At 34.4% G+C, this 16,513-nt stretch overlaps 1 protein-coding gene across 1 annotated transcript in view; it reads right to left on the bottom strand.

Moving 5' to 3' along the window:
* KIF18A (kinesin family member 18A) overlaps positions 1 to 16,513 on the bottom strand; it is a 69,460-nt gene that overhangs the window by 32,546 nt on the left and 20,401 nt on the right. Inside the window, exons 10-12 of the mRNA XM_008054784.1 lie at positions 12,866 to 13,030; positions 8,994 to 9,115; positions 5,938 to 6,173 (exon numbers count right to left, since the gene is read on the bottom strand). Coding sequence (XP_008052975.1) covers positions 5,938 to 6,173; positions 8,994 to 9,115; positions 12,866 to 13,030 — 523 coding nt within the window. The remainder of the gene's footprint in view (positions 1 to 5,937; positions 6,174 to 8,993; positions 9,116 to 12,865; positions 13,031 to 16,513) is intronic.

Here is a 16,513-nt window from a genome sequence, read left to right as displayed (position 1 = left end):
TGGGTACAATATAAGATTATAGAAAGGTCAAGAGTAAAAGAAATGGAAAAAAGATAAATCATGAAAACACTACACAAAAAGTAGGATAGCTATATTAATATTAAAAAGAGTAAACTTAAAAGTCATATACTAGAATAATGGCATTTCATAACAAGATACAATAATCCTGAACACATCATGTAATATAATCTCAAAATACAGAAAACAAAAACTGACCAAAGTATAAGGAGAAATGTGTGATAGGGAAAATGGTCCTCCTCCAAGGAGGTCTGTGTCCTAGGCCCTGGATCCTGTAACTGTTACAATATATGGCAAGGAGGATTGTACAGATGTAATTGAAATCATGAAATTTAAAGTAGGGAGATTATCCTGGATTATTTTGTATGCCTTCTAATCATACAAGCTCTTAAATGCAGAGAACATCCATAACTGGATGCAGGAGAGGTGAGGCAAAAGGGAAGGTCAGAGAGATTTAAAGCATAAGAAGGACTTGACCTGTTGTTGTTGGCTAGAAGATAAGGGAATACAGCAGTCACAAGCTAGGGACAACCTAGCATGGGCAACGTCAAGGAATGAAAAATGACCTCTGGCCAGAGTCACCAAGAAAACAGGGACCTCACCTAATAGCCACATAGAACTGAATTCTGCTACCAACCAAAATGAGCCTGGACGCACATTTTCCTACAGAACCTCCAGAGAAGAGAATCAGCTGGCTGACACCCTGCTTTTGGACTTGTGAAACTATGAGTCACAACCAATTGATTCTGCTAGACTTCTGACTTACAGATCTGTGAGATAATAAATTTTGTTTTTCATTGTGTTTATATATTAAAGCAACAACAGAAAACTGACACAAATGAAAAAAATTCAGCTATGGTGGGGACTTTTAATAGATCTCCTCAGTAAATGGAGAAACATGCATATAAAAATAAGTACCTGAGAATAAGGTTTGAAGAACACAATCAGTTTGACCTGACTGACTTATATAGAATATTGCAAACAATGACTGCAAAATATACATTCTTTAAAAGAACAGTCGACACATCTATACCAGTTATATATATATGCCGGGCGTGAAACAAGTCTCCACAAACTTCAGAGAATTAAAATCATACAAAGTATTTTCTCTAAATACAATTCAATTAAAATAGAAATCAATAACCAAAAATAGACAAAAATTTCCACTGCTTTTGAAATTAAGAAATATTACGTCTTTTGAACATTTATTTTATACTCTGAGATTCTGCCAAAGTAAAAGAAAAGAAAAAGAGATGTTACATGGGTCAAAGAAAAAAATACAAAAGAAATAAGAAAATATTTTGAACTGAGTAAGAAGAAGAAATATTATATATCAAAACACGTGAGATGAAGCCAAAGATGTTTTTAGAGGAAACTTTATGGACATAAGTGCATTATTTAGAAAAATAGGGTAAAAGTTAATGACCAAACATTAGTCTTAGTAGAAACAAAACAGCAGCATAAACCTAATGAAGGCAGAAGGAGGAAAATAGTAGAAAGAAGAATAAAGATAATAGCAGATACAATGAAACAGAAAACAAACATCCAGAATGAAAGAAACCAAACATTCAAAAGGAGACAACAAAGCAAATATCTGAGTGACAGTTCTGACAGGAAGCGAGAGAACATACTGAAGGGAAGAAAACACACAAGCCTGTAGAGGTTTTCCTCAACTCCCTCTTAAAAATCTATTGATAGACCATCAGTCATAGATAACACAATGGTTGCCAACAGCAGAACCTGGGTAAGTTTCTGAAAGTTGGAAAGCAAATGAATCAGATTAACGGGAAAACTAGAAGAAAAAAATCAGGACCCCAGCTGTCAAATAATCGAGAACTGCTTTCCAGCAGTCTACAAACACACAAAACAAAGAACAGGGAATAGGCTATGAAGTTGTTGTCAATTAAAAGAGGCACATTAACAGCACAGCAGCTGAAACTCTCTAAACAAAGTGGAGATTCTCTCAGCATCCAGTATTAGAGAAAGAAGAGTAGTGTGGAGGCTTGGGAAGATCCAGAAATGACATGTCTGGAGGTGGCGCACGAGGGCAGTTGTGACTGAAGTGAAGCTCTGTAGCACTCCATTCTTTGAGTATGGTGTTTCATATTTTTGCAAATATGAGGGACTGTTTATCTGCCTGCATGACCCTCAAGGGAAACCTGAAGGTTGGTAATGATTCAGTCGCTTACCGAAAGCCTGTAGACAGTCTCCTTATTCCATTGAAGAAATAGGATTATTCAGTCACTAAGAAGCCCAGGGAGCAGCCAATCACAATCAGCCTAGTCTTAATAACTATAAATGATAATAAAGTTTTACTAGGCATTTGAGGAAAACCAACAGTTTGAAAGTAAAGGATAGGAAGGAAATAGGCATGCATAATGAAGGGAGGGAAAATTTTAAAAAATTCAAGTAATATTTGGAGAGAAAAAGATACAATTAAAATAACTCAATACATCTCTATTTACAAGAAACAGGTACTAAAATTTAAAAAGGCAATTGGTGAAAGAAGAATAAAAAAACTAAACAGAAAGGCTAAATAATAGAATGGATACAACTAAAGACAAAATTAGTAATGAGAATGAATCAGAAAGAAAAAATCTGCTAAAAAACTGAAGAAAACATAGGAAGATATTTCATAATGTTGTGGTGGGAAAGGCCTTCCTAAGAAAGACAAAATGTGTCTTTCTTAACGGAAAGACTATTCAAGTTCACCTTTCTTGGGGCCCCTTTTGTAACTCCAATTTTGTAAAGAAATTCAGTATTCCCCACTAAATATTTCAGTTTTGTAGTTTATATGGTTGCTTCTTGTTTTCTCTTATAAATCCCTAAATCTCACTGTTGTTCTATGTCTTTTGTCATTTCTAGTGTAAGTTTATGCTCTATTTTACCTGTAATAGGCTCAGAAAATTTTTGATGCTATTTTAATCTCTTATTTGTTTTTGTAAAGAATCAGTTTTCAGCTGTATTTATTCTTCTACAACTTTAAAGTATCTGCACACCATTTTCTGCTTTTATCTTTATTCTTCTTTCTTAGTTTTTCATGCTCTATTTTTCTTACATCTTTTGAGATTTGTTAACATCAGAATAGGTTACTTTATTGTTTTTCAAATTTTACTTAACAATGAAGGAATTTAAAACCAAACATTTTTCTTATACATTTTACTGCTTTTTCGTTGTTTTCTCGAATTTATAATGTTATTGCACTCTTGATTTTGTTTTTATTACAAAGTTCTTCAGAATCCCTTTGGTAACATTTCAGATTATGGTCACCTTTTAATTACTTCTAATTTCATTAGATTACTAACATGTGCCCTGTAAAAATCTCTATAAAGGAAAAAAATCTCTATAGATGTTAAATAAATAATAGAAGGCTATTTCCCAGAGTTCAAGAAAAACTTGAATCTACATAATTAAAATCCTCACCAAATTCTATACAGGAATGATGAGATCTATTCATAGGCATAGCTTGGTAAATTAACATTTTGATTAATTATGATCAGTGTATACAAACAACATATATTTATTTATTGAGTGATATAAGTTTTTAGGTATTAGGTATAATTAATTGCTTTTAATTTACAGCTTGCTATTTGAATTTTTCAATTCTTAAAGTGGTATACTAATCTCTACTATAATTCCATTTCTGGCATGTTATTTTGCATTTATACAATTATTGCTTTATATATTAAGTTGGTATGTTATTTACATATGCGAGTTTATAATTATATCTTATTCAGTTGTGTCAATTTTATTAAACAATATCTTTCTTTATCTTGTTTAGTGTTTTTTTGTTTTTGTTTTTGTTTTTGAGTTGGAGTCTCACTCTGTCGCCCAGACTGGAGTGCAGAGGCCGCTCCCGGCCACCGCCGCCTCCACTTGCTGGGCTCCGGCGATCCTTCCGCCTCAGCCTTCCGAGTAGCCGGAATTACAGACATGCGCTACCACGCCCCACTGATTTTTTTTTTTGATTTACTGTAGAGATGAGGTGTCGCTGCCCAAGCGGGTCTTGAACCTGCGGGCTCAGACAATCCACTCACCTCAGCCTCCCAAAGGCGTGGGATTACAGGCTGAGCCACCGAGCCCGGCTTGTTTAGTGTTTTTAAGTTTAAATTCTATCTACACAGAAACCTGGTTTTTCACTTTTTGGTTTCTTTTTGTTTGCATTTGTATCTGTAGCTAACACTTTATTTTAAATATTTTTTAAGCATTTAGATTATACATTCTTAGTATATAACCATGCTTTTAGATTTATTCTCTACTTATACCTAGCACATTAATTGCTCTTTCACCCCAATCTTGAGGTCACTGTTTGGATCATTTATTGCTTGATTAGAGTCCCTGGGTTTAGGTATTTTCTTCATATAGGCTCACGCAGAATACCTATCTTCTCCACTGAGCTTTTGTCTGTTGGTACATGTTTTCTCTGTTCTCATTTTCCTCTATCTGAAGCATCAAACTAGCAAAGAGTGACTATATACTAAGGGCCAAGCAAAAAGTCAATCCAACAGAAAACCTCAAAAATAAACCAAAAAACTCTACTAACTCAAATGAGCAAAGACTATATATTTCACAAAAGAGGAAGCAATCTTATTAGCAGGCTGAGAGTTACAGATTTTAAAAGGATATATATTGCTATTAGTGCTATTATTTTGGGTAGGAGAAAATGAAACATGTACTATTATGTATACTGTAGATATAGAAATTTTTGGAAAGCACTTTGATAGGATATATTATAAAATATCTGTCCTCTAAGCTGGCAAACCAGCTTCTAGGAATCTGTTCTGCATACACAAATGTGAATATATAGATATGTTCTGGTAATTATGGTGTATCTATTCTCTGAATTCTCAAAACATTAAAAAAGATGAGGTAGATTCTTCATACATGTACCCTAAAAATGTTCATAATAAACTAAGTAAATAAAACAAATAAACATAATAAACCTCCAGGCACAGTGGCTCACACCTGTAATCCCAACACTTTGTGAGGCCGAGGCAGGAGTACTTGAGCTCAGGAGTTTGAGACCAGACTGCGCAAAATAGTGAGACCTTGTCTCTACACGAAATGAAAAAATTAGCCAGGTGAGGTGGTGCACGCCGTAGTTTGAGCTGCTCTTGAGGCTGAGGTGGAAGGATCGTCTGAGCCCCAGAGGTTGAGGCTGCAGTGAGCAGTGATCTAGCCACTCACTTCAGCAATAGAGACAAAAACACCACCACCACCACCACCACCACCACCAACAAAAGCATAATAAACAATATTTATAATGTGCTAGCATTCATGTGAAACCTACCTAAAAGCTAAAAGTTAGGTTATCTAATACGGACATATTTGTATTACACACATACACTGCACAGACAACAAAACTTGTAATAGTATTTCTCTCTGAGATAGGGCATACTATTGAGGTTCTGAGAGGACTGAAGAAGGCATTCTATTTCCTGTTATGTTCTTCTATATTGCCCCCCAATTTTTTTAACCAAGATTATACGTTAGTTTTGCAATTAATATGTCCCACGTATAATTTATAAAAGTTGTCAAGTAATTTATTTGCCAAAAGAAAAACAGTAAATTCTACATTGTTAATTTAGCTTAAGAATAGATTATTACATAATACCCTGTTATAAACTGTAATCCTTTGTCCTTAATACAGGTTAAATTTTAAATAAAGAGAAAAAATTATTCCATCAAAAACGGGTAAAATGAGTTTTACTGCTAGAGTTATTTAGAATATCAGTGCGTATTTGCGCTTAGATCCTTGGAAGATACTGGTCAATTGAAGTGATTTTGAGGCGAATTTCCTCATTAATTCTCACAAAATAGCCAAATCTACTAAAAATCAACTGTTCTGTAAATAGACATATAAAAGATCTCTTTAGAAATAACATTACTAATTCCTTAAAATAAAAAAGCTGCACTTACCACAAGGAATAGATTGAACTGGCCCAAGCTGTGGAAAGCTCATAAGAACAGAAATCCGTGGTAGATCGTTTCGCTTCGGATGCTCAGTAGTTTGGTCAGCCCAAACCACCATTTTTTTCCTTTCTACTAAATGCTCAATTTCGTTGAAGTCGGACTCAAAAGCAGCATTTGACAAGCCACCCTCTTTTAATGTGCAATGCTGTTTTCTTAGGACTGGAAGTAAAGCGTTCAATACTCTATAAAGAAGATGTCAAGAAAGGAGGGTATAATACGTACTACATTTTAAATACATTATTATAGTCCTATTATTATTATGTAACACTCCAAGTATTGACATATCATTAAAATTATTTCCTGTGTATGCTTCTTTTTAGAAAATGTTATTTTAATCAAATACTTCAACATATTCTTAATACAATAACTACTGAGTGTAAAGGATTTTGGATGGGAATTAGGAGAATTAGGATCTACTCTCAGTCAAACACTTGCTTGCACACAACCTTGCACCAGGCAAAAACCGAAGGTTTTCCTCTATAATGTCGGGATAACTGGATAGCCACTACTTACAAAAGGAAATTGTTTTGAGGACTAAATGAGTTAAACATACATAAAAGTTTTTTGCAAAACATAATGTGATTTCCAAACCACAGACATTATTTGTTATTATTATTATCATGGGCTTGAAATGAAAAGTTAATACACTATGTCTAATGATGAAACTCAATATTTTAGGCAAATAACATTAAAACAAATACACACACACACACACACACACAAACAATATCTAATTGTAAGTAGTGGCCTGCCCAGTTGTACAAGTAATCTGAAATCTTTTTATTTTTTGTGGGGGGACCTCTATTTAAGGCAAGTAGGTAACAAGTATAGAGAAAAGCTTTTAATAAAAAGGTCAATAAAACAATTGTTTATTGAGCATCTACACTAATCAGGTGCTGTGCAGAAGAGCTCACATAGTAGGGACCCTGTTTAAGAGAGGCTTGATTGCATGGTTGGCTCCTGGCTGGCATCTTGAAACTTGGATTTTGCGAGGGTTCCCATCATTTCTGGAACCGATATGACAAGAGTAGCTTGCTGTGCTTAAACTGTTTGTATAAACAATGTGGTTTATGCTGAACACCTGCTTTCCTTCTGAAAAATCTGGAATTTTGGTACATGCAAGACAGAGGATGCCCATGCAACCAGCTCCCAAGAAAAAATGTAGGCCACTGAGTTTCTAAAGAGCTTCCAAAGTAGACCTTTCACATGTGCTGCCACAACTTTTTGCTGCAGGAAAAATGCAAATTCTATGTAACTCTACAGGAAGAAGACCCTTGAAACCTTGTGCCTGGTGTCCTCCAGACTCTGTCCTGTGAGTCTCTTTGTTGATTTTGCTTTGTACCCTTTTGCTGCAATAAATCATAGCTGTGAGTACAATTATATGAGGAGTCCCGTGAGTCTTCCACGTGGATCACTGAACCTGAAAGTGGTCTTAGGTACCCATGACACAGGAACTGTGTAGCATATCATGTATTTTTATGTTATTTGGTCTTCAAAACCTTTATACGAAATGTATTATGATCTGTTTTTATATATAAGGAAACTAATGCTTAGTGAGGTCAAATAATTAAGGCAAGGTTATGCTGCTATAAAGGTAGAATTCAAGACTGATTTTAAAACTCATACTGTTTTGACTATGTCACAGTGCCTACATGATGCTCTGGTTCACCAATTTTCAAAATAAGTTAGTCAGAGTCCTTTTTACCCCAATTTAAGATGTAAAAGTTTGTCTTAATTGTACTATCTATGTGTCTAACATAGCAAATATAGTATGGTTAGAAGACATTAATGTTTCTTTGAGGACTTCAGCTCGCACAGGTGGTTTGAAGGCTAGTAAATGAATATTCAGTGTCTGCTCTAGGTATAAATATAGAAAGCATGGATTGATTAGTTTGGCTTTCATCCACAGAAGAGCACCTCCTTGAAGCTTTTAATTTTCTTTTTCATCTTATTTTTTAAAATAGCTATAGTAATATGATTTCCTCCAAATCAAACATAAGGAAAATTAATTAACATTTACTTGAGAACACTAGTATAACACCAATAGATTGCTAGGGTGGCAGAAAGCCCCTAGAGAAATAAATTTCCCATTTTTACAGAGTATCATAGTGATGCCTAAGGAGTCGACTGGCTTATCCAAGATGACACAAACAATTAAGTCTTACTTTTTTTAACTGCTATTTTAAAAAAATTAAATGACTAAGACTAGTAGAGAGTAGAAAGAGTTGCCACAGTATCACATAAAAATAAGGACACCTGATAATTCAGCATCCTCATTATAATTATAGCAAAGATAATTCTTGAATTATGAATAATTCACAATTGCCTACTTAAAAATTCCATTGGTGTTAATGGTAACTGCTTCCAAGAGGGGAGATGATGACTGGGGGACAGAGGTAGAAAACTGACACCTTTTTGTTGTATAGGTCATTTATGAAATTTTGTATCACTCAGCATATATTCAGTAAAAATAACACTTTTTAAATAGAAATACTTTTTTTTTTTTTGAGTCGGAGTCTAACTCTGTTGCCCAGGCCGGAGTGCAGTAGCATGCTCATGGCCACCGCAGCCTCAACCTGCTGGACACTGGTGATCCTTCCACCCCAGTCTTCCAAGTAGCTGGAACTACAGGCACATGCCACCATATTCGGCTAATTTTTTGATTTATTGTAGAGATGAGGTCTTGCCAAGCTGCCCAGGCTGTTCTTGAACCCGTGAGCTCAGGCAATCCTCTCACTTTGGCCTCCCAAAGTGCTAGGATTATAAGCATGAACCACCACGTCCAGTCCCAATACAAATATTTTTAAAACTATAAAGTACTATAAAAATGATTTGGAAGAGAAGCATGACTTCTTTTATATTCACAATGTTTTCAGATGTTGGCAGACACTTTAACAAAGCGTATCCCATACAAGATGAAATTCAGTCTTCTGGCAGTGGAAAAGTAAACTTTTATGCTTCAAGTATTTATCTACAGTGTTAAAAGTACCATGTGTACTTACGCCTCAGTCTGCCTGTGTTGCTGTTCTTGAAGGCAAGCAAGATCTATCATATGACTAATTTGTGCTTTCAAATCGTTGTTCTGGAGGTGCAAATGGTGACAGTGAAGATCTTGATCGAGTTCCTAGGGAAAACAATGCAAAATATACTTCAGATTCCTTTAAAATATTAAATTGTACTTTTTCTTTTTAATAAAGGAAGTTATAATCAAACTGGTACCAACAGTTTCATTTTTTTTTTTAGGTAGTAAATGTTCAGAAATAATTTGAAAAATAAAAGTTCTAGTGTAGGTAGTCTACAAATTATAAGCAAAATAAGGCTTCAAATTTCTTCAGAAACTGAATGTTAGAAGTTCAGAAGAAATCTGACTATGTTGACCGTGTCTTGCTCTATCCAACTTGTTTACAATGTTGTGAAAATATATAAATATGACCAGATTTTGCTCATATGTCTCATCCTCAGGGGGTCTTTCCTTCAGCATTGTATTTAAAGATGGTCACCCAATACCATCATAGCATTCATTGCTCCATAACAATTTCATTTATGTATTTGCTTATAGTTTCTCTGTCTTTAACAGAACATAAGGTTTGTCACCAGAACAGAAGTTGTGTCAGATTAGTTCAGTGTTAAAGCTACAGCATACAATGTCTGGATTTGTGTGTAATAAAAATTTCTTGTCCATGCTCACTCTTGGCAAAAGCATCATCCAAGGCAACAGTGTGAAAAAGTCTTATGTAGGCTGCATGTCCCTCAGTCTCATCTACCTAGGCCAGATGTCCTCTAATCTACTACCTGAAATTACTTGTCTTTTCTCAAGCCTACTAAACTTTACGTATAGAAAATCTCTGCTAAGTGATTAAAGTAGGAACAGTGATAGCTCAGTAACATTCTCAATCTTTAACTGGGAAAGTTTCAGTCAATACAATGAAAAAGAATGAGATTTTCTGGGACATTTTGAATGGCTGTGACAGTAATCCCATATGCAATGGTGCTATGCCTGGAAACTTCCTTCTAGGAACAATTCCCATAATCCATTTTAGCTTTAGCTAGGAGAAACAATGCAAAATATACTTCAGATTCTTCTACAAATATTAAAATTAGTTTTAATAAATTTCCCTCCCAATCTGCAACTGACCACTGATTCTCTAGAGGCTCAAAGTTGTTTCTTTTTCTTAATACTTCCTATGCCAGTAATAGGGACTAAGGCAGAGAAAAAGGGTTGCACTACTTTTTATGTGAAAATTTTTGCAAAATAATCTATTAGAATGTCAGAGCCATAAGTAATAGTAGAAAAGGAAATTAAAGTAGTGAGTTTTAAATAAGGGCAAAGATTAATGGTAACCAAAATTCCTATACTTTTATATAGTTTAGAAAATGATAATCTTGTGAATATGACTACTTTTGACATACATGATATCCAAACCATCAATTAAATAAGTGAAACAAACTAAAACAAAGTGCTGTTAACATTCAACACCTGCTACCTATCCAAGAGAATCAACTCTTGTGAATTAAATGACAAACATTCACTTAGCCAGGCTTATTAGCTGTTTTCTTTGAAAGTATTTTATCCAGAACAGTCATGTTTCAGTATTCTTACAGGTACTGAGGGAGACTGCATTCTAGAATGAGGCTGTACAGCTTTAGATGACTCAACTAGCCTGGAATTTCAGCAGTCATCTTTTAATAATTGTCTTTTTTTGCTTACTCCTTTTAAGTCATTATATCACCTTAAGATGGAGACAGCATGTTTTATTTTCTTTCTGAAGTCAATGTTCTTAATGTTGTGTCAATAGAAGAGCTTCAGGAAATTTAAATGTCTTAAAAACATACAAGATTGTATGCATGTGACCGCCTCAATCTCCTATCTGGGAGAAAATCTATACAGCTTTGATCATAGTCAGGATCCCCCAAAAGGTCAGAATCACTGTTCTGGAAGAGAAAGTGAAGACACAGTACATAATGCAGCCAACTCTGTTGTGCACCTTCTGTGTATGCTTTGCGTTGGCTGTTGATGCTATTGACATTATTGTTGCTTAAAGTATTATTAGAGTATTTTTATTTATTAGGTGCTGTTAGACCTTTAAATACAACATTTCATCTAAGTTCATAATGCCTTCAATATAGTTAAAGGTGAGAAATTAAGACACCGATGTTCAACAATTTGTCCCAAGTCATTCAATTAGGGTTAGATTTGGTATTCAAAACAACTATCAGGCAGATGTGGTGGCTGTAATTCCAGGACTTTGTGAGGCCAAGGAGAGAGGAGACCAGCCAGGGCAACAAAGTGAGACCTCATCTCTACAAAAAACAAAAAATTAGCCAGGCATGGTGGCATGCGCCTGTAGTCCTGGCTACGTGGGAGGCTGAGGCGGAAGGATCGCCTGATTTCACGAGGTTGAGACTGTAGTGAGCCATGATTGTGCCACTGCAGTGCAACTCAGACGGGGGGACACAAAGAGACCCAAAGAACTCCCCAAATCAGAATTACCAAACGCTCCTACCCCAAAGTTTGTCCTCTTTCCAATATTCACATTCTGTTTGTGGGGAATATTTCTTTGAATTATAAAAAATTAGTATCTTTGACTATTAAAGATCATTTGCATTGTTACTGAATATCTTATATTTTCTTTCACCTCCATTTTCAGTCTGGTACTCTTCTAGAAGTTGAAAGATTTTAGAAGGTTAAATAACAATTAGCTGATACAGAAGTAGAGTTTCAGAAGAGCATCATCAAAGTTAAGACTTTAGAAGGTCTGGCTTTTAGAAAAAGAGTTGTTCTTTTAAATTGTTAGGTATTTGGATAAAAATTACTTTGTAGCAGTTGGTCCTAGTTGTTTATCCCATATTGGCTTTCTTCTTCTTTTTTCTTTTTTTTTAAAAGCAGGATTTATTGAGAGGACAGAAAAGCTCCCACAATGGGAGGGGACCCAAGGGGGATGCCCGACTTTCTTCTTTTTTCTTAAGAGAGCTCCAATTTTGTTCACAGTGATTATGAAAAAATAAGTCATCCTTCCAGACTCTCTTGTATCTACAGATGGCCATGTGACATATTTCTAGCTAACAGATTAGTCTGTTAGGAATTGTTGAAAAAAAGTCTTGGCTCTCTTGATATAGATATCCCTCCTACCTTTCTTACCTCTTCTTCTGGTCTAAACTTATGACCAGGGACAAAATAGAAATATTACAGTCATGAAATGACAAGCATGATGATGACACTGATGATATTTTGGAAGTACTGCATTAGGAACTAACTGCATACTTCTAACACTTATTAAGAGAGTAAAGTACAGCCCAAATTAGTTAAGGCACTAAAGTCAGATTACCATACTCTCATAGCAGAACACAATACTAATGTGATAAAGCTGTTATGCATCACTACACTTTATAAATATAACTTTTGTCATTCTAAGGTGGAATATCTTCAGTTACACACACACACACACACACACACACACACACACACACACACACACACACAGTTTTCAAATATACTTTCTTTAGCCATATACAATGAATGCTGACCACACTTAAAATGATTTTTGCACAAAAGATCAAGATTTAAAACAAATTATCCATATGATAAATCTATGAGTACAGTTTCAAACAGATTTATTTTAACTTAAAGGCTACTTTATCATCACTTAAGAATACAAACATTTAAAAGCAACTTTTCTTAAAGTACAGGCAAATCTAGTAAAGTACAGGCAAATCTAGTAGGTAATTTGCAAGCACAAATTATATTCAGTTGAAAACAGTAAAATGAGTCAGTTAAATTTCAGATATGGGCAATAGCAACAAAAGTCTTCTGTAAGATTTTTACTCAATAAGAAAGGTTCTAAGAGCTCAGATGAACATAAAGACACACATGTACCTTTGGAATATGACCATTTTGACCTAAAAGCTCCATTTCTTCTTTGACACGATGGAGCCAATCAGTATTCTCACCAAAATGCTTCAATTTCTCCTCCTTCTTTCTCTCCAAGTGGCAGCGACGACTTTTCAACATTGCAAGTTTATGATCTCGTTTGTAATTGGCCTGAAATACAATTCATTTAACAGATAACCTAATCATTATGCCACTTAATGTATGTGATATTAGCAAACTAGTACATTTTGTGTGTACTACTTTAGTCAGTTACATTTGGCAATACTTTTGTATTTAAGGCTTGAAATCTCACAATACTACAGTTTGCAGGAAAATGGAAAATTGAGCTGAGTTATTTTTATAAAATTACATGTTGAGACTTTATAGCTTTAAGAACAACAATGGCCAAAATAAAAGAATATAACTTTTTTGTGGTACTATAATACATTCCTTTAGTATGCTGCATTTGAAAAGTTCATACAAGTACTGATAACGTCCATGATTTCCCTATTCAAAATCAAAGCAGAAACATATCCTGCTCTTGTCTTTTTTACAGTTTGAAAGATGTGAAGAAATAAAGTGTTCTACTGCTCTGTGTTTGCCAAAAGGCCTTAAGTTGGCCAGTACAAATGATAGGAAAGAGTTTATATCAGTGTTTATCAGTATCTGATCTTACCTGTTGTTTGGTTCAGGACCCATAATGGATATTGTGAATACTTTTGACAATCACTATTTGTCAAGGTAAGACATTAACAAAAATAAAACAAAGCCCCTCAAAAAAAAAAAAAAAAAAAACGAACAAAAATCTGGGTTGTCAAAAGAAAACAAAACACAACTCAAAGTGACAGGAGTGCTTTTTCCTATGATGAAAAGGTTATCCAAGTGTGGTACCAGAACCCTAAGGATTCCTGGGATCCTTTTGGGGGTTGCCATGGTCAAAATCATGTTCATAGTAACACTAAGAAGTTATTAGCTTTTAAGATTCTTGTTTGATCTTACGTTAATTGCAGAGTTTTCCAGAGGCTAAATGACATATAATATCACAACAGAATAATAAAGAAATACAGCTGATATAAAAAACAGGCATTAAAGAGATTTGCAAAAATATAAAACAATGCTATTCTTCTACCTCTCCCTACCCATTCTTGTTTGTTTTAGAAAGCAAAATTAGCTATTTTTTCATCAAAATGTCACTTATGTAATCATACAATGAGCTTATTTTAAATGAATTAATATATATATATTTTACAAATTTGTTTTAACCTCTAATATAGCAAAATTTGTAGAGGAAATCCACATAAATTAAACACCCTTTGAAGTCCTAAATAATTTTAAAAGTGGAAAAGGGTCCTGAGACTTGAAGTTTACAGCCACTGCTGTAACAGAAGGCAGGCGGTATTACTTCTTGACTTTTTTATGCTATTCAGCAAGTGTGAAAATTTAGACAAGTCAATCTCAGTGGGTCTTCAGATGTTTCATCTGAAAAATGAAGATGAAAATACTGTACCTGCCTGAAGGCAGGATGCTAAATTAAATTATCTTTACTTTGCTTTAACATTTACAAATATTATTAGGACTCTTGAAATAAGGGCAAAACACAATCTGTGGGCCTGATAGCAGCGATATTTAATACTAGAAAAATCCTAACTGAAAACCCTGAAAAGTTTACTTTTGACTTTTTAATTCTAATGTCCATCAAATGTATCCTCTTCGATGGTTCTCTATGGGGACATTTTCTATGAGGATAAAGCATTGTTCCAAAGTGGCAAGTACGTGTTTGGAAATATATTCTGAAATATTCATGTTAAACCCTCACATTAAAGTAAAACATTTCCCATAAAAGTTTCAAGAGCTTTATATATTTCACCGACAAAATCTCCAGAATATCACAAAAGTCTTGAGAACAAACACCTAATTCTAAAATTTTAGGTGTTACTATGCTTTTGTGCAACAGAAATCCTAATATGGTATACTCATATTTTTTCATTAAAAATAATTTTAAAGATTTTCATGTGACCATAAAATAAACCAGGAGCTTCAATTTAATGGGAATTTCAGAGTCCATACTCCAGAACAATTTGCAGTTGAATCAATGTCATTGATAAGATGCTTTTAGCACTTCTAACAACATATCTCTTTGGAGAAGCTCTAAAACATAAAATTCCTTGCCTTAGAAAGCAGTTTACTTAGACTACAGTTTGACGTGTTGATGTAAATACAAAACAAAACAACTCAGCCTCTTGGTATCTTCCTATGTTTTCAATAACATAACTACAAAAAATAGAAGTTTTTATCTCCACTGCTAATGGAGTCTCATAGAATAGCTGTAAGAACTGGGAACATGTGGAATGAAATGGCTACAAAAAAGAGATTTAAAAAAAGGCAACTGGGCTGAAAAAAAGGCTAGGCTATTAAATGGAAGAATACAGATGAAAATTAAAAAAAATTAAAATTAAACCAGTCAAACCCCATGCCACTATTCTGTTTTGATCTTTCTCGACATCCACATTCAAAATTCAGCGGGGGAATTAAGACAGAGTAAAATAACAATTATCTAAATTTGTTTGAGATTAAACAGACTGAGCTTATTAATTGTACTAAACGATGATTCTCGAATGTTTACAAATGGAATTCTGATTCTAACCTGATTATACTACTCCTTTACTTCAAAGTCTGCCTTTTGGCTACGAAAATAGATTCTAAATTCTTAGCAACAAATATTTCTACAATGAGACCCATTATCCTATCTTCTCAACCTATTGTCAATAATTCCCAATATGGCAAATATCTTGTATATCGTGTGCCAACTCCAAGCCATTCATAGTAGTTAGCTCAGGTTACTTTCAGATTCAGAGACAGATATGGCAATTGACCAGTGCTACTTGCTATGGGTAAAGGGACTGAGTATTGGCAGGAAGTTTGGAGTATAGTTATGTACCTCTATACATATTTTCCTACAAATATGCACTGCTCTTGTTAAACTGATATCCTATATAGAATTTACTGTTCTATTTCTCCCACTGATATTCTCATGGAAGGCCCATAACAAATCTTGACTATCTACGAGGAAGCTCTTCTTGGTCACCACATTAGGAAGTCACTGTTTTGTCTTCTGAATAGCTATAGCTTTTATAGTACTTATAGTAGAGCAGAATGATTAAGAGTGCAGACTCTAAAGTCAGACAACAGGGTTTAATATCAGTTCAGCCACATTAATTAGGTAAGGTAACTCCAGACAACTTAACTTTTGGGGGCTTTTGTTCCTTAAAAATGATGATAATATTGGATCTGTCTAATGGCTTGTTATATACTAAGTGAATTAATCCATGCAAAGAACTTTGGGAAATGTCTAGCACATAGTGTTCAATAATACTGTCTTTATTATTACCACTTAGGTAACAATCATATAGTGCCTTTTTGAAAAATTTTATTTTATTGCTCCAACTAGCATGTAAATAATTGAAGGGCAGACACTGTCTCATATTTTACCTCCATTATGGCAAGCCTAAGGTTTTACAAATAAACAAAAGAATTCAGTAAGAGTTTTGTTAAAAGTTAGATACTATGTCAATATCGGTTTCCCATGACTGCATTTAGTCACGTATTAGTATGGAGGATACAGACCTCTGAAGTTTCAGTCTTCATATGGGAGAT

Source organism: Carlito syrichta, unplaced genomic scaffold, assembly GCF_000164805.1.
Source record: "Carlito syrichta isolate Samal-C Ts95f unplaced genomic scaffold, Tarsius_syrichta-2.0.1 Scaffold301283, whole genome shotgun sequence".
Lineage (NCBI taxonomy): Eukaryota > Metazoa > Chordata > Mammalia > Primates > Tarsiidae > Carlito > Carlito syrichta.
The sequence above is the reverse complement of the archived record's forward strand: the minus strand, read 5'-3'. Positions and strand labels throughout refer to the sequence as shown.